This window comes from Betta splendens, chromosome 16 (genome assembly GCF_900634795.4).
Source record: "Betta splendens chromosome 16, fBetSpl5.4, whole genome shotgun sequence".
Taxonomy (NCBI): Eukaryota; Metazoa; Chordata; class Actinopteri; order Anabantiformes; family Osphronemidae; genus Betta; species Betta splendens.
Window position 1 is genome coordinate 198,311 of NC_040896.2, and position 26,348 is coordinate 224,658.

The 26,348-nt window shown below is 39.3% G+C and overlaps 2 protein-coding genes across 5 annotated transcripts; one reads left to right on the forward strand and one right to left on the reverse strand.

The window, feature by feature from the left end:
* Window positions 1-215: 215 nt before the first annotated feature.
* On the forward strand, window positions 216-6,191 carry LOC114842786 (retinaldehyde-binding protein 1-like). Its single transcript, XM_029128649.3, has 8 exons — window positions 216-1,751; window positions 2,316-2,356; window positions 2,684-2,812; window positions 2,918-3,122; window positions 4,070-4,248; window positions 4,377-4,535; window positions 4,617-4,727; window positions 4,821-6,191. The coding sequence occupies exons 2-8, from the start codon at window positions 2,348-2,350 to the stop codon at window positions 4,965-4,967; spliced, it is 939 nt and encodes a 312-aa protein (XP_028984482.1). The 5' UTR covers window positions 216-1,751; window positions 2,316-2,347; the 3' UTR covers window positions 4,968-6,191.
* Window positions 5,758-23,690, reverse strand: abhd2a (abhydrolase domain containing 2, acylglycerol lipase a). Of its 4 annotated transcripts, none has more exons than XM_029128646.3 (12): window positions 23,521-23,689; window positions 19,916-20,013; window positions 19,274-19,330; window positions 18,601-18,812; window positions 15,693-15,868; window positions 14,799-14,966; window positions 14,115-14,298; window positions 13,664-13,756; window positions 13,309-13,407; window positions 13,048-13,117; window positions 12,878-12,962; window positions 5,758-8,139 (listed from the first exon to the last, which is right to left on the reverse strand). In XM_029128646.3, exons 4-12 carry the CDS (start codon window positions 18,807-18,809, stop codon window positions 7,931-7,933), a joined length of 1,293 nt encoding a protein of 430 aa, XP_028984479.1. In that variant the 5' UTR covers window positions 18,810-18,812; window positions 19,274-19,330; window positions 19,916-20,013; window positions 23,521-23,689; the 3' UTR covers window positions 5,758-7,930. The 4 variants fall into 4 exon arrangements, with proteins under 4 accessions (XP_028984479.1, XP_028984480.1, XP_028984478.1 ...); XM_029128647.3 differs by lacking the exon at window positions 19,916-20,013 and adding an exon at window positions 23,178-23,276; XM_029128645.3 differs by lacking the exon at window positions 19,916-20,013.
* Window positions 23,691-26,348: the final 2,658 nt, after the last annotated feature.

Here is a 26,348-nt window from a genome sequence, read left to right on the forward strand (position 1 = left end):
TCTGAAAAAGACTTTTACCTAGTCAAAACTGGAATTGTAGATATCTGGAACTACATTTTGCCTAGTCAAAAGTTTAATTAGAGATATCTATAATTGAATTATGACTAGTAATACGTTAGTTTGAGATATCCAAAATTGTATTTTAGATATCCATAAAATGTGGCGTATTATAGATATCTGTAATTGCAATTGTGCCTTTTACGGATATCCACAATTTCCCATTCGAATTGTGCCTTTTACGGATATCCACAATTTGAATGGTATTTCCCATTCAAGTCAATGGCCAATTCTGCCTAGGCAAAATTTATTTACGGATATCCAAAACTCGAATTGTGCCTAGTCAAAATGTAGTTGTGGGTATCTTAAATTATAGTTTTGACTAGGTGGAAATACATTCCGGATATCTATAATTTCAATTCTGATTATACTTGCTCAAGAAAAAACTGCTATGCAAAGCTCTTTACACATTTAGTGGACAACAGATCACAGTGCTGTAGTGTCCCACCTTGTTTAGAATATTCCATTTATCTTACCTTATCTAGAGTTTAATCTGCATTTTGTCCATCATACAGGCCATCAAAAGAAGGTCTAAGCACAGTGCTTTACAATACCAACCGCAAGCAGAAAAGCTGTGTGTCATTCCTTTGATTCCAGGACACTTAGACCTGCTGGGTCATCTTCATGCAAACGTGTGTTCTTGTTATCAAAATTGACAAATGATTACCTACATTTAGGAATTACCTATATTACGCATCCACGTCCACAGCCAAAATAAATACAGTGGGACTTTGGGTGGGTACACGAGCTAGTCGCCATAAATCAAATGCTGATACTTAAACCCCGTTTCTGATTTAATCCAGCCCTCCACGTTTGTTCCCAGTCTTGTCTTGGTTTTGTTGTCATCTGACCTTTTTTCCCTGATGCTGTCCTGTAATTATTGTGATTTGTTACACATGTTCTGTTAGTATTTAAGTTTGCCCTCGTCATATGTTCAGTCTCTGTTCGTTTCATGAATTATGCCATTGTGTTCTTGTGCATATGTGAGTATGTATAGTCATGTCCTGCTGTTATGTTACGTCCATGTCTTGTGTTTAGTATTAGCAAGTAAACAGTTTTCTTTGTTAGTATCTTGTATTACTTCTTGTCCTGTTCAAGCAAAACCTTCAGATTTTGTGATTTACTTAGTTTTTTCTGTATTTCTTATAGATGAGCTATTAAACCTTTGTACTCTGTATCTTGTTTGGGTTGTAGATTTGGGCATCTCCCCAATAGTAAGCCTAGTAGTAGGAGTTTATTAGTTTGCTTTGGTTGTGTCAGCCATTTAGTAAGTTTAGCGTTAGGATGCTGTTTGGTCCATTTACCAGCTATAGCAGCCACTTCACTCACTGCTTTGGATTTGAGGGAGCGGGTCTGTCTGCAGTTTTGTAACACTTTTATGTTATCCTTTGCAACTACAAGACCATGACAGGGAGTATACAGAAACCATGCTGCCATATTGTTCCCTGTGTTTTCTACATTTTCAATTTGTTTAATCAATTCTTACATTTTTGTTACTTTAACGTAAAAGCATTATTAATATCTTCACTTACAGTTTGCATTATGTAGTACAGCCACTCACTGTTAGTCACTGTGTTATGTTAATTCTTCCCTAGAATTGTGAGATTTTAGGTAACTCCTCCCTGTTTTCCCTGTGTCCTAATTCCTCCTGTTGTCTCCTCTGCCACTTTGTCTACTTCTCCCAACCCGTCAAGGTAAAGCTGCTTAGCTCTTTACTTATTTAATTAATAGACAGATTATAACATCATGTGATATTTTTGGATATTGTATGGCAGACAAGATTAAGTGATGTGTCTAAAGTTTGTTTTCATGTACTGTTATGATCATTGTACCGTTGTGTTATCTGAGAAGGAGAAGTCTTTGGGCTCTTTGGATCAGCTAATGTCAACATCAGTATATATTTGACTTTATACTACATTACTACATAATACTTACTACATAATTAAGTGAATGAGATCTATTGATCATAAGTAGTGCTACATTTCATTCTGTAATCTCAAGAAAAATCAGAGCAAATAGATCCAAAAAATCATGCTTAAAAACCTAACACCATGCTTTTGAGACATAAACTAGGCATTTACACTATAAATATATTATGGCAATCAAGTACTTTGCTCAGTTCAGTCTGTTTTGCAGTGGTCTGTTGCATACGATGTTTGCTCCACTGATGTTGATGTTAATGATGATACTGATAATTGGTCATTTAAACCTTACTGATCCCATTCGTTCATGTGTTTATTCCAAATCTTTCTTCACAGTCTCCGTGAAGCCTCTGTGAGACACTGCAACCATGGCTACTGTAAGTGTGGTTAATTTAAAATCAGTCCTTGAAGGCAATTTTTTTTAGCAGGTCATCAATTTTCAGTTTGATTGTCATTGTTATAATGCTGTGTAATGCCATTATTGTGTCAGTGAATGTTGGTTTTGGGGTGGACATGTACATGAGTGTTGAACCTTTTTGGGCAAATGCTGGGTGGGTAGTATTAGTAGTATTCGAAAGAAAAAATTACGGCTGTCAAGTAATAAAATATAAGCACAATGAAGGATTTTTGTTTGTTGTCTGATTTTTGTTAACGCAAGAGACTATAAAATGTGATAATTAATGTGATACTTTTCAACTGCAAAGACTGGATGTTTCCGTGTGGTGTCAGAGGAGGAACAGGCCATGCGCTCCAAGCTGGAACGTTTGACAGTAAAGGATCATGGTCCAGTGTTTGGGCTGTGTCACAAACTGCCAGCCCACACTCTGCAAAAGGTAGAAACTTATTACACGGTACCACGCATAAATTAGTTCAAATAAAAGTATTTTATGCTATAGACATTGTTATTTGTTTATCAATATCATCTGCTTTTCTTCCAGGCTAAGGATGAGCTGTGTGAGACAGAAGAAAGGAGGGTGTCATCGCTGAAAGATCTACGAGCCATAATAAAGGCGAGAACAGTGGAGGGAGATGATCTAGCCAAACTGGTGCTGGAGCAGTTTGGGGACAAACCTGATTCCCTACTACTGCGCTTTCTTCGAGCTCGGAAGTTTGATATTGTGAGATCCCATGACCTCATGAAGGGTGAGCAGTAGAGACCCCTCAGACCATTGAACCATAGAATGATTTCTATTTTAATTCTAATATAACCAAGCTGTGTTGCTACATTTCTTTCATTTTCACTAGCTTGAGTAATTGAGGATGAGGTTTTCTTTGTGTGTCTTGTTTGCACTGGCCCTGCTCTGCTCATCACTTAGACATAGAGGAATGTGGTCATTAATTAGGGGCCTTTGAGGTGGTTCTTAGTTGACTGACAAAACCCTCCTTTGTGTTGAATTGGGACAGCGGGTTTACTTCTCGGTTCTGCTGGGAACAGTCAGATGAGACCATGCTCATGTTTTTGTGCTTAGAACCTACACAAATGCCTTTTAAATTGAATTTTTCTCAATGACCATTGTCGGGTAAAATCCTGAAAAATTTTATCCAAAACCTCATTCATCATCTATACACACCTTCAATTTACCCCAAAATAAACATAAACTCGGAATGAAACACACGGTTTCTCACACAAGTGCTGTTGGTTAATTGGTGCTTCAGTGTGAAAGGGAATAGTGATCTGAGACAGCAGTGTCATTATCCTTGCACTGGGTAGCACTGTATACCTTCTGCGAATCATTAGGGCCTGATTAAAAGCTGATTTTTCCACTGCAATATAAAAGTTATGTGTGGGACTGGGAGGCCCTGCTGAACCTAGAAAGAGATCTGGTTCTCCAATAAGCCAGATTATTTTTGTATACAGCTAAAACAAAATATGTTCACTTACAGTAACAAGAACATCAAAACCAATACCCATCACACATCAGGATTAAGGGGCCCTTAAACAACAGTAGCAGTCAGTGTATTGTTGTTTGCATAGTGGTGTGTGCAGTCTTTCCCTATACTCACTAGTGCTTGATGGTATCAAATGCTTTTACATTTTAGAAAATACATGTAGACTCTCTGTTGAACCTAACTGCAGACCCCTCCTCTAGGTTACGTACGTTTCAGGAAGGACTACCCTGAGCTGTTTGAGAATCTAACACCTGAAACAATCCGCAGCACCATTGAGGAAGGCTACCCTGTGATTCTGCCTAACAGGGATAGATATGGCCGCGTAGTCCTGCTCTTCAACATCGAGAACTGGGACCTTGAGGAGATCACATTTGATGAGGTAACTTAAAAAATCTCAAGCATGAGTTGTGATTTGTTTTTTACAGTAAAATGTTGCTCAGATTATATATCTTCATCAAATCATTGAGATAATTTTACCAGTCAGGAGTCTTTTGGTGTATGTCACAGATCTTGAGAGCATATTGTGTGATCCTGGAAAAGTTGCTGGAGAATGAAGAGACTCAGATAAATGGCTTCGTTCTGATTGAGAATTTCAAGGGCTTCACCATGCAGCATGCCTCAGGGATTAAGCCCACTGAGCTCAAGAAGATGGTGGACATGCTGCAGGTCAGAACAGATAGAAAAGGAAAGATGAGTGTTTGAGAACTGTTTCAGTGAATACTTTTGCTACTGTATGATTTTCTGCAGGACTCCTTCCCTGCACGTTTCAAAGCAGTTCACGTTATCCACCAGCCTTGGTACTTCACTACCACATACAACATGGTCAAGCCCTTCATGAAGAGCAAGCTGCTGGAGAGGGTACAAAGAGAGAAAAAACATTTAACTCTAAACCTGACATACGCACAGAGATAATGTTTTTACTCACTTGAATGCTGCTGTGTGCTGTTTCAGGTTTTTGTCCACGGTGAAGAGCTAGACACCTACTTCAAAGAGTTTGAGTCTGATCTCCTGCCTGCAGATTTTGATGGGAAAGCTCCTGTGGCTGACTATCAGGCCATCACCACCAGACTTTTTGGTTCTGAGGACACTGCTCTCTGAAAGACCAGTCTTGCTAACTCAAAGTTAATAGTTTCTTTTCACTGTAGGTTCCTGCTTTGGATCAGTACACGGCCTATGTTGAAGCTAGAATAAAATGTTTTCTCGGGAAAGTATAGTGCCGTACAGTATGTAGAGCTAGAAGCCGAATTTGACAAAAAGTGCACTGTAGGGTAATTTAAATCAGAAAGGAATAAGGAAGTTACATATATATTTGATGGATTTGGATATATTATAGTTCAGACATTACTGGATTTCCTGTTGATGTAGGAGAAAATAAGGAGGTGATGATGATAATGCGATGCTGCAGCTCACTAGGGTAACGAGGCCAGACTGTATTTGATTTGGAAGTGTTTGCCAAAAATTCAAAATATGAATTTCCCAGCCTATAGAATGGAGAGATAACCGGCTTGTGACGTTTAGGTGAATGAGAGCATACACTGTTTATGTAGAACAGTTGCTGTTGTTCAGAAAGTTCCATATAGCAGTTTACATTAGATATGGATAAATTAAATGGGCCTTTATCAGTAGATTTACATGAACTGTTTTTGTGGTTATTTTACCTAACCTGATGGGTATTTTATACAAGCAACAATAAAATGTTACTTCATAAAATATATTTTCAGCTAAATCTGTTTTATAAACCAAGTTTAATACAGTCTAACAACATACTAAAATTCATCCCTTTCACTCAATTATATTCCACTGCTTTGTCCATGTCAGTCTGCTGTAGCCTGGACAGGTTCTAAAGAGGTTTTTATCTTTTTTTTGGAATAAAACTGAAATGAAAGCGTGATTTCTTAAAATAATTTATTTTTTTTAACACAATAACCATGTCTGTTCACATAATTAGATAATAATTAGATAATAATTAGATCACGCAAGCAACCGTTAAAAAAAAACAAAACACTCAGTGTTTAATAATAGTCGTAGTAGTCTGTGGTGTGACTGGGTGCACCCTTTCTAGTTGTTCTGACATTCGGTAAACATATTGAGCATTTGAATAAATGTTTACACGAAATTAAAACTGAATATTGTTTAATGCACACTAACATACTGTGGGCTTTGAGCCAAAGATTTAAAATTAACATCTTAAAACATAATGATCATACAAATACAGAGTGCATTTTTGGTATTAGTTTCTATTTGAATTCTTTAGTTCACAAGCAACTAAACATGAGCCCAAAATCATGAAACAATAAAGTAAAAAAAAAAAAAAAAAAAAAACACTTTGATAACTCCAGTAGCCTAAAAATAATTAAAAAAATATTTCTGCTAGTTGATTTATTTTCAGTTTCTCTAAAATATGTGTGTACTAGCTTGTACATTTTACAATGTGAAAGTAAAGTTTTGGTTTTGTAGGAGGTTGTATATGACACATTATACTGTATGTTTACAAAGTCATGATATTACAAAATACAAAAATGTGTTTAGAAAAATCAGCTGTGTGCAAAGTTGGAGCAAGGCAAAAAACAGACTATAACTTAATTTGTTCTGCTGTTTCAGATTTTCCCTTAAAAATATGAAACTGAACTCTGCATTCTTTCGTTACACTGTGGACAGAGAACAATAAAAAAAAAAAAAAAAACAACAGTCTCCCTTACAGTAGATGGCAACAGTTATTTGTGGTGTTGTGGATATTCTGAAGCACAGAAACAAGGTGTTGGCTAAGATAGCCACACTTTTCAAATAGGGTTGTGCAAACTCTCAAAGCTACATTACAGATTATCTATATTGGATCAAAAAACAAAGCCTGTTAATACTTTAATTCACAGTACACAAGAACGACTGCACCAGTTGCAATACAGTAAGGTATAAAGTCAGGTACAAGTGAGGAAAAAAGGGCACTGGCATTGGCTCATGTCTTGATATCGGCCGATACTCTGACCTTTAGCCTGGCCATCATAAACTGTAGTGGTGAAATTATAACCAAAATTAAACTCTAAGGGTCTAATCCTTGAAAGAAAGAAATACAGTACACAGCATTTAAATTATATGTCTTATATGCAACACAAAAATTTATAAATTCTATCGAACCTTGATTTTGTTCCAAACAAACACTGTTGTCAACCACTGTGTATACCTTTACCTTCATTACAAACAACCCATAAGTCTCATCAGTGTTCATGAGCAGCATAAAACAATTAAAGTGCACTGAAGAAAAGTGATAAACCAAGGGGGACTACCAGTATGTGAGACTATGATACCATCTGGAGTTAATTCCTGGTCATGGTCAAGCCCTCAACACTGCTACTTAAAAAGGTTCAACACAAGTGCAAAGATGATGAGGAAGGGGAAAATAATGTGCAAAACCCTAAGGTATTTAGGTTTTGTTTTTACAAAACATAGCCACAGTACACAACAAGGCTAATGAGCAACACACCATGAAGACACCTACACGGGTTCACAGACATTTACAGTACATCTATGAGCCACATATATGTATGTACGTATGTACTCGCCACGAAGGCCATATGTTTTAGGCCAGGGGTATCCAACCCTGGCCCCCGAGGGTTAATGTCCCGCTGGTTTTCCAACTCTCCTTGCCCCAGCTAATATTAATTAGCTTGACATGGTATGTTCAGTCAATCAGCTGTTAACTGACACCTGTTCAAGATAATCAGCAGGGAGAGTTGGAAAACCACCAGGACAGTAGCTCTTGACCCACAGCAGTAGATGCCCCTGGTCTGGGTCAGGTAATTGGGCACTGACTCTGCATATTGGACTCCAGAATCCCGTAAACAACTGCTTCTTGTAACCTGCTTATTTTTTATTGGACTATTTAAACATGGTTTATCATGCTTTTTCATGCCGGGTCAACAACACCATTAGCCAAGTGTCATAATGTAAAAAAAGTATTACTTCTTTGAGTTTAAAGTTCCTATATTGGGATAAGAGCACAGGTGGTGTGTTCCTTCTAGGAGGAATGAGTGAGAGAGACAGAGAAGTTAAGCTTAGAGAGAAGCTTAAGATTTTGACTTTGCACAAGAGGTGTCACTCGTGTTCCCACTTTGGCATGGTGGTTTCTGTTTCTCCCACTGGCACATGGCATTGGCATAACCCACAATCACTTTGTCCATCCAGGTGAGTGGTTGAGGGAAGAGCACTGCTCCCTCAAAAAAACCGAGATGGCCTCCATGTAGTGTCAGGGCAAAGATCACATTGGGCTTCTTTGCTGAAGAAATCAAATCACATTAATAGGGGTTATTACTTAATACAGAAAACCCATATTGAAAAAAAAGTCATAACATTGAAGTTATTGTTAAAATTATTTTATGCCTATCATCACTGATGTGCAGGTAGGTGGGACAGGGCCTCACCTTGTCTGACAAATATTACTAAAATGAAATAAAAATTCATTTCTGTCCATTTATTGATTGACTGTGTTATAAATGTTATTGAATATAGTTTTTCCTCTATAATTCCAATTCTCAACATTATCTTGAAAATCACTGAATTTGCGCATTTCCTCATCTAATATGACGAGAAAAAGGAAGTTCAGAACATTTTGGTCGGCCTCGCCCATACAACTATGAACATTCACTATATTAATTTGAACCTGGAGTGAAATATTCTATGTAATCCTAATGAAAACCAAACCGGATTTAAAATTTTAATAACAATTTAAAACTTCATTGAGGGTCAAAATTGAACATTTACACCTGTCCATACTTTAGAATAAGTATAAATCGTGAAGAACACATGGATGCTACAGGTCAGGGGGCTCATTGTACAAAGGGTACTTGCACACAAAAACCTGGCGGTCAGTTGTATGAAAAACTAAGTGGAGTCGATATTTGCGTAGATCAGCAGCAGCTCCCTGGCTGGCGTAAGTACTTTTCTACAGCTACAGTATTGGTCCGTTGATGACGCTAAAAAGGTGAAACTGGGAAACTGTTTATCTCATGAAAACAATCATTAGTCATACTGGAGAAAAGCAATAAATAATAATAATATACAGCCATGCATCTGCAATTGGATATGATGATATAAAAATATGGGCAAAACTGTGTTAACATACATTCTACACCTCTGTTAGAGGATTTAATAGAGCATCTATTAGAATCTGGTAAAGGTGCCTGTTCTTAGATCGGGACGCAGCAACAACCCGCGCGGGCATCAAGTTCCCATCCTGGTTGATTGGTTGATTAAGGGGTGGTTGCATGGGTCACCTGCGGTTGAAGTGTAGTGGCTGCTGGAACCGCTGCTCGCTGGCTGGAATGGTGTCATTTAGAGGCTTGTCGTTTGTCTGGCATCAGGGAACCAAGGCAGGCCTCCTTGCTGGTGTGCGGGGTCATATATTTTGGTATATTTGTGTGAAAGAGGGAGGGTGGCCCTGGCTGCGCTGCTTGTGATGCCCTGGGTAGTAGTACCAGGTCTGGCTTGCCTGTTTCTTGCTGGTGGTTGGTGGGGGACAGTGGGTTAGGTAGCAGGGTCAGCGGGGAACCTGGCTCTGTGGACCCCAATTCCTTTGTTTCCTAACTACATTATTCCACACTCATCCACTTAGATCTGTGAGGGGCATCCTATTGATAGAGGGACTAGAAAGGGGCTACTGGGAAGTGCCCCCCCCCCCCCAAAGTAATATGCCCCTCAATTTTAACTGCATTAGCCATATACGCCATCCTGAACTCTGGAGGGTGCCTCTCCCACTGTCTCCTGCTTCTCCCTAGTTGGGGAGGTGGGGCCACATCTCAGGAGTTCCCACGGGCCCTACCAGGGGCCCCGCAGGTACCGGGCCAGAGACCTATCCTCCCCTTGAATGAGAAGAAGTAAATGGTTTGGGTGTGGCCATGTATGGCAGGGGTGTCAAACTGATGCAATCGAGGGTCCCTGCCCCAGCTCCTACTGATTACCATGACCCGGTGTGTTCTGTCAATGACAAGCTGGGAAAGCCAAACAACACACCTGATCAAGATAATCAGCAGAGAGTTGGAAAACCAGATGTATGTAAGATGTATCAGCTCACGTATGATTGATGATTGAGTAGATGGTCGTGGAAGTGTGTGTGTGTGTGTGTGTGTGTGTGTGTGTGTGTGTGTGTGTGTGTGGAGAGGTCTGTTCCCATTCCGAGGTGCATGGATGCACTGCCTGGGTGGTCTCTTCTTCTGCCGACTCTGCCGCCAGCATCATGCTGTGAGCCAGAAGTGGCACCAGGGGACACAGTCGGGCTAATGGGGTGGGCCCTGGATCACTCTTCTGGGGGTGGCGGACTGGGGGTGGGCCCCTCTCTGGGCATGGGGACTTCTCCTGGTGGGCTCCCTCTGGACAGGCAATCCTCAGACTCCATTCTCTCTAGTTCTCCTGGGGTGGACGGCATTGATCCAACAGGGGTCCATTCTGACCTCGGGTGTCATCTCTGTGGATGGGAGGAGCTGAAGGTATGTGGGCTCCCTGGCTACTAGTTTTCTTCCCTCCACTTGCTGGTCTGGGTGTGGCGGCGGGGTTCCTCTCATCACCTTGGCTTCACAAGTGGCATTGTTCATGCACCATTGTCTGTCTCACCCTTTTGGTTAATATTGTTACATTAAAGCTTTACTAACCTTGTAGTGGGACACTCAACACTAGAACCGATAAACAGACTTCTGCTGCCATTCACTATTACTGTAATAATGTATGATTATGGTAGTTGTGATATTATATGTAATGGCTATTAAGTATTATGCAATCATGTTTAAAAATACAGTGAGGGAAAAAATTCTTTAAACCCCAGCTGATTTTGTAAGTTTGCCCACTAACAAAGAAATGATCAGTCTAGACTTTCTATGGTAGGTTTATTTGAACAGCGAGAGACAACAATGACAAAAAAAAATCTGTTTAAAAAAAAAAGTTTCCATGAAGGAAATAAGAATTTGTTCACTTTGAAAAACTATGCTTTTAGTACTGTGGCAAAACCTTTGTTGGCAATGACAGAGGTCAGCCGTTTCTTGTAGTTGGCCACAAGGTTTGCACACATCTCAGGGGGGAAATGTTGGCCCCCTCCTCTTTGCAAATCCTCTTCAAGTCATTAATGTTTCGTGGCTGATGTTTGGCAACTCAAACCTTTAGCTCCCTCCACAGATTTTCTATGGGATTAAGGTCTGGAGACTGACTAGGCCACACCATGATCTTAATATGCATCTTGAGAGGGCTGCCAATGTCAGCTCGTTACCTGTATAAGATCCACCTGGGAGCTAGAGATCTTCCTGACAGATAGGGGATTAAATACTTATTTCCTCCATTGAAATGCAAATGAATTTATAACTCTTAAAACACATTTTTCTGGATTTTTTTGTCATTGTTCTCTCTCACTGTTCAAATAAACCTACCATAGAAATTATAGACTGATCATTTCTTTGTTAGTGGGCAAACTTACAAAATCAGCTGTGGTTGAAATAATGTTTTCACTCACTGTATTTATGTATGAGTGAATGCACACACTTATTATATATACACCCATATTATTATAAGTATTAAGCTTAATTTAACAGTAAATAATAGTACAGCCGGAATTCAGTTGAGTAAGAATGTTCCGGCCTAATGTGTCTATTTTTATTTATTTGTTTTGTGACTGTTTATATTGTGTTGTTTTGCCTCATTGATTTGTTCAGTTTCAGCATACTCTCCCTCTTCACTTGCTCTAGCTCCCCCAAGCAAAACCTCATCCTGTCCACCAACTCCACGACATTACGAACATTTAACAAGGACTGATAAAACCTAAAAAAAACATAATAATAAAGCAATAATCATACTTTTATATTATAAGTATAATTATATTATATACTCCTTTTGAAAAAGCAAACCTGTCCATTAACATACGACATCCATACATGCTGCTTGTTGAACAGGACAAAAAAAGTTCCCATACAATGGTTAATCTGGGCAACATTAGTAACAGGAAACATTTTTTTGCATACGTACGCAAACGTAAGAATAATCTGTGAAGCACAAATGCAGCTACAGTCAGCAACATTATAGCGAGGTGCCTGGTTTAACGATGATCCATTCATAGGAACAGCTGACTGCTGGTACCGGATCGGTGGCTTCTTGGTCAGTTAAATAATTTAAAAACCTTAATAATTCTTGTTACGCAAAGATATGCCCCAAAAATCATACTATCTTCAGTGTTTAACATAAAACCTTCTTATTAACTGCTCAACACATTTTAAGGGGGTCAGATTGTCTTCTCCTTCACCTCCGCCTGTTTTGGTGACGCTTTGGTGGTAAACTTTGCTTCACGTCCACCTTCATGCCAGACTACTTTTTAAAAAAAATTCTGCTACTGTGCAGAGCCTGCAGCATTAATACCTGCACACATGGTCTCGCTTGGTGTACTGCGCAGACGCAGACTGTATTTAAATGAATTAACATTTATGTGGAAGGGTGTCACCGCAGGAGTCTGCTATTCAATTGCCTGCGCTCAATTCCACGTTGATTGGGATGTATGAAGGAAACATGCGTAGATTTGTACTTGGTAGCGATTGATACATATCTACTTTTTTTCTGGATCTTAATTTACGCCAACTCCGGGGGACTCCGAGTCACCAGCCATGAACCTCACCACTGGTCACTGCCTGTCATAGATAACGAGGATGTGTGCAAGCATGTGCGTGCAAGTGTCTGTGACATCCTCTGGAGCATCAATACAGATGTAACTGAAATTCAGTGAAAGAGTACTGTTTTTATGTATGAAAACGAGATTATTCATAGAAGTGATAAAAGTGCCTTCTGAGCTTCACCTTGGTGAGGTGCAGAGTCAACATATCAGAGCTCAAGCTATTTTAGACTGCATGATCCATATGCTGCTACAGTAAGTCAGACAGGACTAGACTCTAGAGGCCTACTGTAGCCCTACATTAAACTATTTGAAAGCAATAATTTATGTTAGTTTAAAACATGCTGCTATTTTCATCAGGACATATGCTGTTATTTACCTGCTAGAGTACGAGGAACAGTGAGCAGTGAGTCATGAACCAAAGGATCATCTACAGAATTCACCAGCAGCAGCGGCACCTCCACCTGGCAAAAGTAATTAAAAGTAATTAAAATCCACACATCAAAAACACACAAGAGGACCAAAAAGGCATATACAAAAACAGCTTACATTGTGAATATAGTGGACACAACTCTCCTTTTCATAATACTCCTTGAGAGAGCTGTGGCCATGGAATTTCCTGTTAAAACCCCAAAGAAAATGATCATTGGAATAATTCAGTTATTTAAGTTATCTATTATTAAGATCCTTAAAACTGATCAATTACTACAGCATTACAAGTTTAGCAACAAGTACAGTATTACACATATAAGGTAATATAACATTTAGATATGTAACTTGCAACTTTAAGTCAATACTCAAAGCTATGACCTCATGATATTGTCATCAATCTGCATGAGGGATGTTGCGGTGTATAGCCGACTAAGATCCACTTCAATCACTTTAATTGAGTGTCCAAACAGGCTCTGCCTATAGCAAAAAGAAAATACAAGCACAGATATGCATCAAACTTTTAACTGTACTCCAAGACATTACTTCAATGCAGTAATACAAGAATTATTGGTAGTGGTGTACCTCGTGTTTAACATTCAATGAAAAAAGTACGTTATATATCCATTTTATTTTATCTTTCCAAGGGGAAGGGCTAAAGGGATTAACATTGATCAACACCTTGGACAGAACAACAATACAAAACTACAGTGCATAAGATACACAGGTATCACACCTGTGTGAGAGGATAATTTTCTTCATGTTGTCAGCCATAAGAAAGTTATAGAAGCGTCTAAACTGATCCCACTGAAGGAATGTTTCCTGCGCCCTGAGGAAAAAAACACAAAGATGTTTTTTTGCAGCCTGTCTGCATTTCAACCGACATGCTGTATACAGTATCCTATGTAAACCTCAAGACAACAAGTCCCAGTGGCAGAAAATATATGGACTCTTACTGTAACAGGACTTTTAACAGGAATTTTTTTTCAAACCATTTTTTTAAACAACGTCTGGGACATGTTTTGTTGTTCTTGTTTATATTACCATTGCTCCCAAACTGTAATTGTTGTGTGGAATATTTTTTTATAATTAGAAATGTGTGTATATTTACATTAAGTTCAGTTGTTACTATAAAAAGAGGCCCTCAACGACACCATACATAAAGCTATCAAATGACAACAACCCACCGGAGAGCACAGTATCCTTGACAGACGCTGACACAACAGAGTACTCGGTCCTGGTTCACCTTGTTCTCACCCAGGAATTTACATACAATATTTCCACCTAAACTGAAGCCAACAACAATCAGCTGGGTTTGAGGATTAGCCCGTTTAATGTAGCCAACCATGGCCCCGAACTCCCATGTGCATCCTGGAAGAGAAACAGCAAAACTTCTCATTACCTGAAGGAAGATCTCATATGAACAAGAGGTTTCTTAGCTCAGCAGTTCTTTTGCATCGTGACCTTAGCTCAATCTATTTCATCGCATCCATTAAGTAAGCAGGAATACCTTATCTCATCATCAAGGTCATATGGCATTTACCTTTTATATACTGAAATAATGATGTACTAAGATATACTAACAGTACATTTTGGTAATTAAAAGGTTAATCTATACCACATTGCCATCAAATCAAAGTCAAATAACTGTCACAAAAGTAATAAGATTATGCTTTTAAACTAGTATTTTACCTGCGAACAGAAATTAATTTGACCAAATAATTCATTCAAAATGTAGCACCAGTGATCTAATAAAAAATCTGATCTAATAAAATACAATTATTTAATAAAAAAGGTATATTAATTAATTGTTAATATTAATTAACAATAATTCATCAATACTCATACCAAAGTCTGATTCGTGGCCTCACCATAAGTGAACATGCGTGGAGAAGTAAGCTCAATGTTGGGAAGAGCTCCAAGGTGGTTAAGTACAGCACAGCGGTAACCACCCTTCTGGGCATAATCCACAAAGGTTCGGATGTATTGCTTCTCACTGTGATTACCAATACCAGGGCATATAACCATGGTGATGTCATCTGGTGAAAGAGCCCAGGTGAATAAAAGTGTTATTTACCAGAGAGAAATGTGAGTACAGGCAAGAAAAGACAGTACAGTATGTACTTTATCTCTCAATCTCTCCTAGATGGAACAACACAAGATTTCTGCAGATGCACCAATATAAAGTAGTAGGCTGTTTGTCAGTCAAATTGAACTTTAACACAATAGGAACAGTAACTACTAATAAGCTTTCTAAGAGGACTACATGATCCAAGCTGTTGTGGTAAAGTCATAAGGTTCAACTGAGGCATTAAAAGGAAGTAAACATACATGGTCATAAAATGAAGTTACCTAAATACATTTTCAGGTGACTCAAGCCAAGGGTTTTCATAGAATCAAACATGCCACATGTGTCTCAGTAGAAATATACAATATAGTCAATGTCTAACCCTTGAATCAAAAGAACTCTATTAGGAACAACAAAATGTGTAAAACCCCAGCAAGATCAGCAGAGGTGGTATCCCTCTTCCAGGACGCACAGATAGATATTTTATGAACAGACTAGAAGTAGCAGTAGTAAAATTACAATATACAGTAAGGAAACAAAATTTAGGAAATGCAAACTAGTAACTACTAAATGTGATAATATGTTAGAAAGGGTGTAAAGAGTAACTAAGCCATCACTTAACTGCATGTAGTAATGTCCAACAAACAGCAACTTTTAATACAATACAGTTTATTGGTCAAAAGATGTCTCTTATTACCTCCTGTTCTATGGTCACCCAGCGGTAGAAAAAGGTCAAAAGTCGCTGTAGCCCCATCTTGCATGGGTAAATACTTCCTGATTCCATTCGGGTGAGGAGAGCTCACTCGACCAAGTTTACCATATAGTGCCGTCTGGAAGTGACCACTCTTACCCCACAGTAAGGGAGGAATGTACCTAGAAAAGCAAAATAAAACAATTGTAATGGTAACACAGTTGTTGAACAGTAAGTAAGTAATTAAGTAATATCTTTATCTCATGCAGTTGCTATGCAAGCATAGCAACTGCTATGATATGCATACATAAACTGGGACGAAGGACCCAAATCCACACCACTGAGACAATGTTCATTTAATAAACAACAGCTCCAAACAACAGGTATTCTCGAGGTCAGACAGGCAGAAATCATAACCAATACACAAGCTCCAGTGAAGGTACAGACAGGGATGAGGCAAAAACACGGTCAAGAACAGACTAGAGTCAAAACATTGATTTACTAGAATTAAATGTTGGAAAGCTGACTACAGGTAAAATGAACAGACAATCTGGCACTGAGCATGGGCTGGCGTGAGCTTTAAATAACAGAGGCTAATTATTAACTGGACGCAGGTGGAAGAATCAAATGGCCGAAATAAAGCTAGATGGAAACTAATAAAATAGGAACTGTACCGGAAATACAAATTAAAACAGGAAACACCAAAATAAAACCAGAATGAATACTGGGCATGATACTGGATCTGTGAAAGAACCCCCTCCTCTAGGTCGAATTCAGGAGGAATAAAGTGTGGGACCAGGACTGGGAAGGCAGAACAAAAAGAGGCAGGATTGCCCTCAGGGACCTCAATATCAGGCTCCGCAGATGCAGGAACCGAGCAGAAAAGATGGGTGACATTGACGCCGGCGTCTGGAGTCCCGGGGAGCCTGCACACACTAGAGGAGAAGCCACGGAATCTAATGCAGGCAAGGTCACTTTCTGCCCTCCAGGAGCCGAGGCGGGTGCGGTCATCACCAGGTCACCAGGAACTGAGCCGGAGCTCGGGTGCGACGCGGCTGAGCTGGGGCCGGAGCCGGAGCTTGGGTAATTACGCGGCTGAGCCGGAACTGGACCGTGACGCAACGTGGCTGAGCTGGATCTTGAGTTTGAGCTGGACAAAGCCATTCCATTGTACTGCTGGAAAGGGTTGCGACTGAGGTGGGGGCGCCGACTGAAGTCTGGAACAGCAGCAGTTTAACATGACTTGGGGGACTGAGCAGCTAAGCTAGGCTGAACAGTGATGGGATGACCAGTAGATGCTTGAGCAGTCTTTGGCTGTTGTAGCAGTGTTAGCATGCTCCAGGGCACCGTCCAAGAGGCATGGGTAAGGGGAAGAAAACTCTGGGTCCTTGATGTCGTGTCTGGAGCTCCGCCAACACTGTCCGGTGCACCGACAACTGGAAGATGGTTCCTTTCCCGCAAGCTAGAGAAGAGGCACAGGCTGGATCCGGTTCGAGAGACTGGAGCGGGAACAGAAGCAGGAGATGGAGGCAGCTGCGATGTGGCGACGATGCCTGGAGTAGGGATCAAAACAGGGGAACGATGCTGGGCTGGAGCGAGAGTAGAGTCATGAGCAGTAGACAGCTGTGACGTCTTTGACAAGACAGGCACTAGAAACGGCAGTGAGCTGCTGTCAGGCGTGCAGCCAAAACCAAGGCAGAAACACGGAGCCGGACCCGCGCAAAAGCCGAAGGCAAACGTGATGGGCGCTGCGTGCAGCAAGCGTTTCAGCGTCTTGCGCATGACTTGGAACAAAGCTTCTTCACACAAGGGTAACCGCAGGTGGAAAAAAAAAAAAAATCACATGACTGAAGTTAGATGGAAACTAATAAACAGGAACTGTACCGGAAAATGCGAATTAAAGCAGGAAACACCAAAATAAAACCGGAAATGAACATGATTACTGGGCATGATACTGGATCTGTGACACAAAAGTAATCTGTTTTTTGCATATAAGGTCTGTGGTTTCCATTGTTATGCTGAGCTAGGCAGAGCATCTCAGTCATAGCTTGTCTAGTCTTGGGTGAACAACATAACATAATATTTAGCCATATAAAGGAATGTTATCTAATATAACAAACATGTTTGTCATGCAGGGCCTTATAAGTTGCAGAAAATAAAGTTGTTATAATCCCCACTAGCTGTAAAGTAACCTCAGATACTGTATACACATCTCAACACTCTTATCGTATGTAGATGCGAAAATCAAAGGGCTCGGTTATATCAATAAAAGATCTTCAAACGTTTTTCCCCGCAAATGGAGACATGGGGAAAATGTCCATATTGCAACAGAATGTGCAGAAGAGACAGTATAACATATTATATAGTACTTTAACATTACACAAGAAAAAATATATATCAATAAACTAGTTATATACACAATCATAAAATCAATTGCACTATAGGTCTTTTGTATTGTGCAATTAAATCAGATTTAAAAGTGTCTAATTGTGATTGATGATTCAATGGGACCTAAAAAAAACATAGTAATTCATGTATTATTGATACTCAAAATTATTTTTTGTTTCTAAGGGTGGAAGCATTTTTACAGGGTAAAGGTACTTTAGCCATGTTGCTAACCTACACAGGGAAAACCAACCATTGCATTGGTTTGCATTAATAATTTTGAACTAAGATGGAAGATATTACAATAATATTACATGGATGTAGTAAAACGCCGTACATTCAAATGCAGTGAATGAGCTCATTACTGTATACTAAGTGTAACAAATTCAGTCTAGCTTTTCTTAACCTCAAAAATACTACCTGGTATTTAATTCATGCAAGAGTTGAGAGTAAAACCAGACATCTATGGTACAGACATATCCAAACTAACACTTTGAGTGACAGACACAGACCTAAGAACACAACTCACTCTTTGGTCAGTTGAGGACAGGACTTTAGAAGAAAACGATTAAGGGGTGTGTCCTGGTACGTGAGATCTGGGGGTGCTGTGGTGCTCTTAAGATTTAAGCAGCGAACGATGATGTAGAGCACTGTGGCCACTGCTGCCAGCTTCATGCCATCAAACATTGCCGGCATTTCTGGAGAGATGGTGTGCACATCTGTCTCGTGGGTGCTCATGATCTTAAATGAAGCACAAATTTGAATAACAGTAAATTTAGAGTTTTTACTTACATTTTTCAAAGAATAATAAAGAGTGGAAATAGGAAAGGAAATATCTGGTGAGGTCTGATTGACCTAAAGATTTGTCTCAGTGTAGCTCTGCTGTAACCGCAGATTTACATCAAGCGAGTGCAAGAGAAACTCATAAGACGCTATCATTTCTTTAATACAGTCTCCTTAATTAGTAATTACAGTATAGTCTAAAGGTTGAGTCATGTCAACTGGATTTCTTCTTTTCAGTAGAAACTACTACTACAGACATAATTAAAGTATACTGTGCCAATAGGAAGACTTGCATCAGAGAAGACAGGTGCTGACATTGTTTTAAATAAATCATTACACACCTGTATACTTGATAATCATAAACAGATAGTTGTATCCTGGTCAAATGAAATGCAAAGCTAAAAAAGCATTTTACTTACAACGTCAGTTCAAGTTTGAAAATGCCAATTCCTGAAGTCACAGTGATGTGGTCATACCTAAGGAGTAAAACATAAAAAATGATAGACTACTATAGGTGACCATTTTAGCGTACATTTAGTTTTTTTAAATGTGTACTTTCTAGATACCTAAATACCATTATTTTTAAGTTTCTTGTTGCCGTTTGGATGCTTTATTACACAATGTCTCCTTCAAAGCTATAAATTCCTATAGATACATCATCTGGGTCATACCTCAATGCACAGTGCTAAGATAGAACTTGAGTAAAAGTTCATTTAGTAACAACAGCTACGAAAACGACAGGCAATCTCATGGTCAGACAGGCAGAAATGTGAACCAGTAATCCAAAAGCTCCAGCAAAGGTACAGACAGGAATGAGGCAAAAACACAGTCAAGAACAGACTACAGTCAAAACAGGGACTTACTGGAATGCAATTAAATTTGTTTTGCTGTATGTGAAATGAACATGAATGAAATGGGCATGATACTGGACCTGTGACATAGAAAAGTCTTTCTGAAATTTCCTTTTGTTATGCATTATCACTAAAAGTGGGTAGACAACATAACATAATATTTAGGCATATAAAGGAATGCTATGTGATAACAGACATGCTATGCAATACCTCAGGTGATTATGAAGTAATCTTTGACAGCACATCAACAATGCAATCAAGCAAAGTCCCCTTGAAACTTTTGTCATTACTGTGGTTTGGGGCAGAGTCTGATGGGTAAAAACATGGGTAATGTTTCTATTAACACAATTACTTAGTAAACAATTCGCATGCGTTCTAGGAGTGGTGTGGCATATTTTGAAAGTGCATAGCCAAATGCTTGCCTTTCCGGTACAACCATGTTTGCTTGTGTTTGGTTTTTTTTGTGTTTTTTTTATTGCTTTATCAATGTTGTAGAGACTTTAGAATTAACAAAGTAAAAAGCAGTGTTATAATTTCACATAATCTAAGGTCAAGTAAGCGGTCGTTCGTTCATCCGTCGTTCAGCCAGCCGCGCTTTAAAAACGTCTTGCGCCCGTATTACGCGCTTTACAGCAGAGCACAAAACACGCTCGTCGTCGCGACTTCCTCTTTTCATAGCGAGACGTCGGTCTGTTCAAAATATGGAAAACTACGAAACAAAATATTGCATATATAGAAAAACTGTCGCCTAATAAAGATCTGTGTACTTTTACTGTAAAATTAAGCATTTATTAGTATTTAAAAAACCATGTCATACTGTAAAAATTCTATAATTAATAACTTAACTTTGGTGCATAGTTCCAGGCTCAGACCACTTTCCCCCTGATCTACTAGAGGTGTACTATCACCACACAAAAATCTGTGTATTTTTACTGTATAGTTTAGGATTTATTAGTATTCAAAACTACCAATTTATTCTGTAACTGTAAGGGCCGTATAGTCAACTTTAATCATAAATAACTTGACTTTGGTGCATAGTTCCAGGCCCAGATTATGTGACTTTTCATATAAAAAACTGTGAGTGAGGCTAAGCACACACACATTAAATCCTTTTATTACCATCTGTTAGGACTCCAAAGTGTGACTTTTAATATTGAAACTAAATGTTTAATATTTAATATAAAGTCATGGAACAGTCAAAAACTGAATATTTATGTGTGAAACATACATTAACGTGGTGGAGGAGTTTGTGTGCCTGATTGACCCCGGGAGCTATGTTGTCGGGGGCTAAATGCCCCTGGTAGGGTCTCCCAAGGCAAACAGGTCCTGGGCTGGGCTGAACTGGAGGAAGTGTCCGGAGAGAGGGAAGTTTGGAGTTTGCTTAGACTGTTGCCCCCGCGACCCGCCCCCCAGAAAAAGCGGTTGAAAATGGATGGATACTGAAATCGTTATTTGTTCTCATTAAACCATTTCCCATGTCTGGAGTTTGTTTTATCAAAGTTATTGCCGTCTCTGTTCTTTTTTCTTTCTTACATTTTAGTGTTCAAAACTAGATATTACAATGTAAATACAAAATGTATATAACCAAATATTCAGGATTAGATTTTATGCAATTATTCTCTCTTCACAATACAGACTTAAAACAATAAAAAAGAAAGTTACACACTACACTGTTTGTAGTGCAGTACTTATTGGTTTTATGCTTGACTGTAAGGGCCATATTTCAGCATAACATGGTACTACTAAAATCCTAAACTATACAGTAAAAGTACACAGATCTTTGTGGGGTGATAGTACATCTCTAGTAGATCAGGGGGAATGTGGTCTGGGCCTGGAACTATGCACCAAAGTCTAGTTATTAACGATTAAAGTAGACTATACGGCCCATACAGTTACAGTATGACATGGTAGTTTTGAATACTGCTAGATCCTAAACTATACAGTAAAAATACATAAATATTTGTGGGGTGATAGTACATCACTAGTAGAACAAAGGGAAAGTGGTCTGGGCCTGGAACTATGCACTAACGTCAAGTTATTAATCATCAAAGTTGACTGTATTACAGTATGACATAGTACTTTCTATTACTGCTAAATCCTAAACTATACAGTAAAAATACATAAATCTTTGTGGGGTGATAGTACACATCTAGCAGAAATAGGAGAAAGTGGTCTGGGCCTGGAACTATGCACCAAAGTCAAGTTAATAATCATCAAAGTTGACTGTATTACAGTATGACATAGTACTTTCAAGTACTGCTAAATCCTAAACTTTGTGTGGTGATAGTACATCTCTAGTAGAACAAGGGGAAAGTGGTCTGGGCGTGGAACTATGCAACAAAATCAAGTTATTGATCATTAAAGTTGACTATACGGCCTATACAGTTACAGTATGACATGGTAGTTTTGAATACTAATAAATCCTAAACTATACAGTAAAAATACACAGATCTTTGTGTGGTGATAGTACACCTCTAGTAGAACAAAGGGAAAGTGGTCTGGGCCTGGAACTATGCACCAAAGTCAAGTTACTTATGATTAAAGTTGACTATACGGCCCGTACAGTTACAGAATAAATTGGTAGTTTTGAATACTAATAATTCCTAAACTATACAGTAAAAATACACAGATTTGTGTGTGGTGATAGTACACATCTAGCAGAAATAGGAGAAAGTGGTTTGGGCCTGGAACTATGCACCAAAGTCAAGTTATTGATCATTAAATTTGACTATATGGCCCATACAGTTACAGTATGACTTGGTAGTTTTGAATACTAATAAATCCTAAACTATACAGTAAAAATACACAGATTTTTCTGTGGTGATAGTACACCTCTAGTAGATCAGGGGGAAAGTGGTCTGAGCCTGGAACTATGCACCAATGTTAAGTTATTAATTATAAACGTTTTACAGTATGACATGGTATTTTTAAATACTAATAAATGCTTAATTTTACAGTAAAAGTACACAGATCTTTATTAGGCGACAGTTTTTCTATGTATGCAATATTTTGTTTAGTAGTTTTCCATATTTTGAACAGACCGACGTCTCGCTATGAAAAGAGGAAGTCGCGACGAGCGCGTTTTGTGCTCTGCTGTAAAGCGCATAATACGGGCGCAAGACGTTTTTGAAGCGCGGCTGGCTGAACGACGGATGAACGAACGACGGCTCACTTGACCGCAGTAAAATTTCCATGCATTTGTTCTACCCAACATGGTTATGTCATCGCATTCAATCACCACAATTTGATGCACTTGTTTTGCCTGCACAGGTAACACCCCTTCTCAAGCCAGAGGTTATATTTAACGTTTAGATCTTGCTAATGCAATATGGTGTTCAATATAATAAGCCAATGTGTGTCAGGTACCTAACTAGTAGAGAATCAAGTAAATTTCGAAATGCAGTAGCTGCTAATGTTAGCGCTTCCTTCTTCGTCACGACTCACAAGAAGCTAGAAAGGTGCCTATACTCACAAAGACGCATAGTTAGCTAGCTGAGAAAATGCTGGTGGGCGAAGAAAAACCGGGTGCCAATTATGTTTAAGCAGACTGGCTGCGTCTTTATGTGCCCAGCTGAAACAAAAGACGAACAACCATGCTTTCGTTTGGAGTACAAGCCAACTTTCATAATTTTGTTCAGTACCTTCATATTCATGCATATTGGTAACAGATCAACACAGCTACGGTCGCTTTAGTCTTAACAGTCGTTATTTATATAATTTATCCATGACTGTCGGTCCGTAGAAGGCAGTGTCATAGGAGCCCGATTGTCGTTACTAGAACACAAACGCTGCAGCGGCATCTTTATGCTACTTACCTAAACCGGGAGAAGAAAATGAGCACGCTCCACCCTGCAGTCTACTATTCCTGTTTAAAGTCGCTGCACCTATTTATTGGTTTTGAATAAAGCATTATACGTGTAAGACGCCCTCCCATTGACAGAACTAGCCCCACCAAGAGAAGAAGCGACGCGACTTCCTAGAAGCGTCTGTAATTTGCATACTCGCCTTTTATTGGTCAAAACGGCCGATTACGTAGCCCTAAAATTACGTTAGGCATTTTCCACAAATACATACACAGTATATAATTATTATTGTTATTTTGTATATAATTATAGATGTGCTTTTTATGAAAAAAGTAAGATCTCGTATGTCGCTTTATGCTGTTTATTATTTTTTGTTTACTCTGCGTCACAAAAAACAAACCAAGCTAAATAAAATAAAACGAAAATGTTTTTGATTAAGTATAACAATCATATCACGTTGAACATTTCGACCTATGTCCTATGACCTAAATTCATAAACAATATGGTTATAGTGTCTGTATACCGGGTCCGTGCATTAGGTGCAATTCATTATTCATGTGTAAAATGAAAATTGAATAACGTCTTTTTATGCTGTGTTTCGCTTACGTAAATCGGTAAAACACATTTGCGATATACTGATTTACTCATTCTCCTTTTCTCCACTTTCAAAACGAAATAAGAAAACGGGAAACCGGGGGCGGGGCCAGTCGCCGGACTTTCACAATAAAACGCCAAAGGGCATTTGAAGCGCAACATCGGCAAATATTTGTAACTCTTGAAGGATTGCGGTCGTGTTTTGACACACACTGAGACCCACATTGTTAACATTAATCAACGTAACAATCATTTATTTAAATCATTTATTTAACCAAGTGCTGACAACTGTCGATTACGTTACGACTCATGGCATTTGCTAAAGGAATGACAGGTCAGTCAGCTCGCCACCGTCGGGTCACTTACAGAATCACCTGCCAACAAAGCTAAGTTTTCTGGGCAACCAGCTTCATTAGACTGCAGCGACCTCACGACCTTGTCGACACCTGATGAGGAAGAATTTAGCGCATCTGCGGTGTTCCGGTGATTTTCCGTTTATAATGAGACTGAAATCGCGTCCTCCTGCTTGGCCGGTTGATGCTCTTATGCCCAGGAAGACGCTCTAATGTTGTGCCGATCTTTGCAAGTATTCTAAACAGTGATTTATTACAATTTATTGTGGCTGTTTAGACATGCTCCATCATTGGACTTCCTGTCTCAGAGCCTGCTTTACCTGCGGGAGAATAACAGCCACTCAACCTGCCTCACAATAACTGAACTCATTGTGAGCCACGACTGCCCTAATGTGCATCGCATCATCTTTGTGAGGCAGATTCTGTGGCAAAGTGTGTGATCAGATGATCGGTCACGCAACATCAAGGTGTTACTGTATGTACAGAGCAGATGAGTGACAGGATCTTTTTATTTTTTGGTTTTGTAGTCATCATACCTTGCATTGAACATCTTACTGTACGTGCAGATGACAGATGAATCAGAAACAACAGTGCATCCTGGAACACTGTGGGTTCACCTCTTGTAATGCAGTCCCAAATCATAGCTCTGCATGCTGTTGTTCTTCTGGTCTGTGGAAGGGATTTTGGCCAAAAGAGGACATTTGTGTCAATGATGACTGTCTCTCTGCCTCATATAGGTCATAGGACTGCATTACAAGAGGTGAACCCACAGTGTTCCAGGATGCACTGTTGTTTCTGATTCATCGGTCATCCTGATCTGAGGAAAACAGTAGTAACTGTAGCTCTATTAGCAACTTGTTTTCAAATAATTAAGCCATTGTTTTATATGTTTCTATGCTGATAGATAATATTACATTTTACATGTTCTATAAAGCTCAGCCATGAAGATGTTGAAGATTTTGTGAGTTGGCAGATTTAAACTTGGTAAATAAACATTGGTTAAAAAACATATGGGCAGTTCTGACTACAAATGTTTTGTAAAAAAAGGACTGCTGCTTTATCATCATAAGAACATGCACATAAGATGTTCAATGCAAGGTAGATAGATAGATAAAATACCTTTATTGTCCCGCGATGGGGAAATTACCATGTTGCACAGAGACATATAGACATATATACAGAAGAAATAACAGAATAATAATTATAAGAAATTAGAACTTAGACCTCCACAGGTTATCAACATCATGTACATATAACAATGAGGTAAGGTAACTGCACCAAACAAAGTGAGTGAGATATTAAAGTGACTGGTGCAATTGCTCTGGAGATGTAGCGTGTGTGTGGCAGTGTGGTAGAAATGTGCACCCTGTTATAATTGTTCATTATAAAATCTGACAGCAGCAGGAAGGTAAGACCTGCAGAATCTCTCCTTCCCACAGCGAGGGTGGATCAGTCTGTCACTGAATCTGCTCTCCAGAGCAGACAGTGTGTCCTGCAGTGGGTGAGACTCGTGGTCCAGCATGGATTTGAGTTTTGCCAGAACTCTTCTGTTTCCCACCTCCCTCACTGACTCCAGAGTGCAGCCCAGGACAGAACTGGACTTCTTAATGACCTGATCCAGCTTCTTCCTCCCCTCTCTGTGATGCTGCTGTTCTAGCAGACCACACTGTACAGGACGGCTGACGCCACCACAGAGTCATAGAAAGTCCTCAGGAGTGTTCCCTTCAGTCCAAACGACCTCAGCCTTCTTAGTAGGTAGAGTCTGCTCTGACCCTTCCTGTATAGTGCGTCTGTGTTGTTAGTCCAGTCTAGTTTGTTGTTAAGGTGAATAACCAGGTACTTATAACAGTCCACTCTCAGAATGTTCATTCCCTGAATGTTCACTGGAGGACG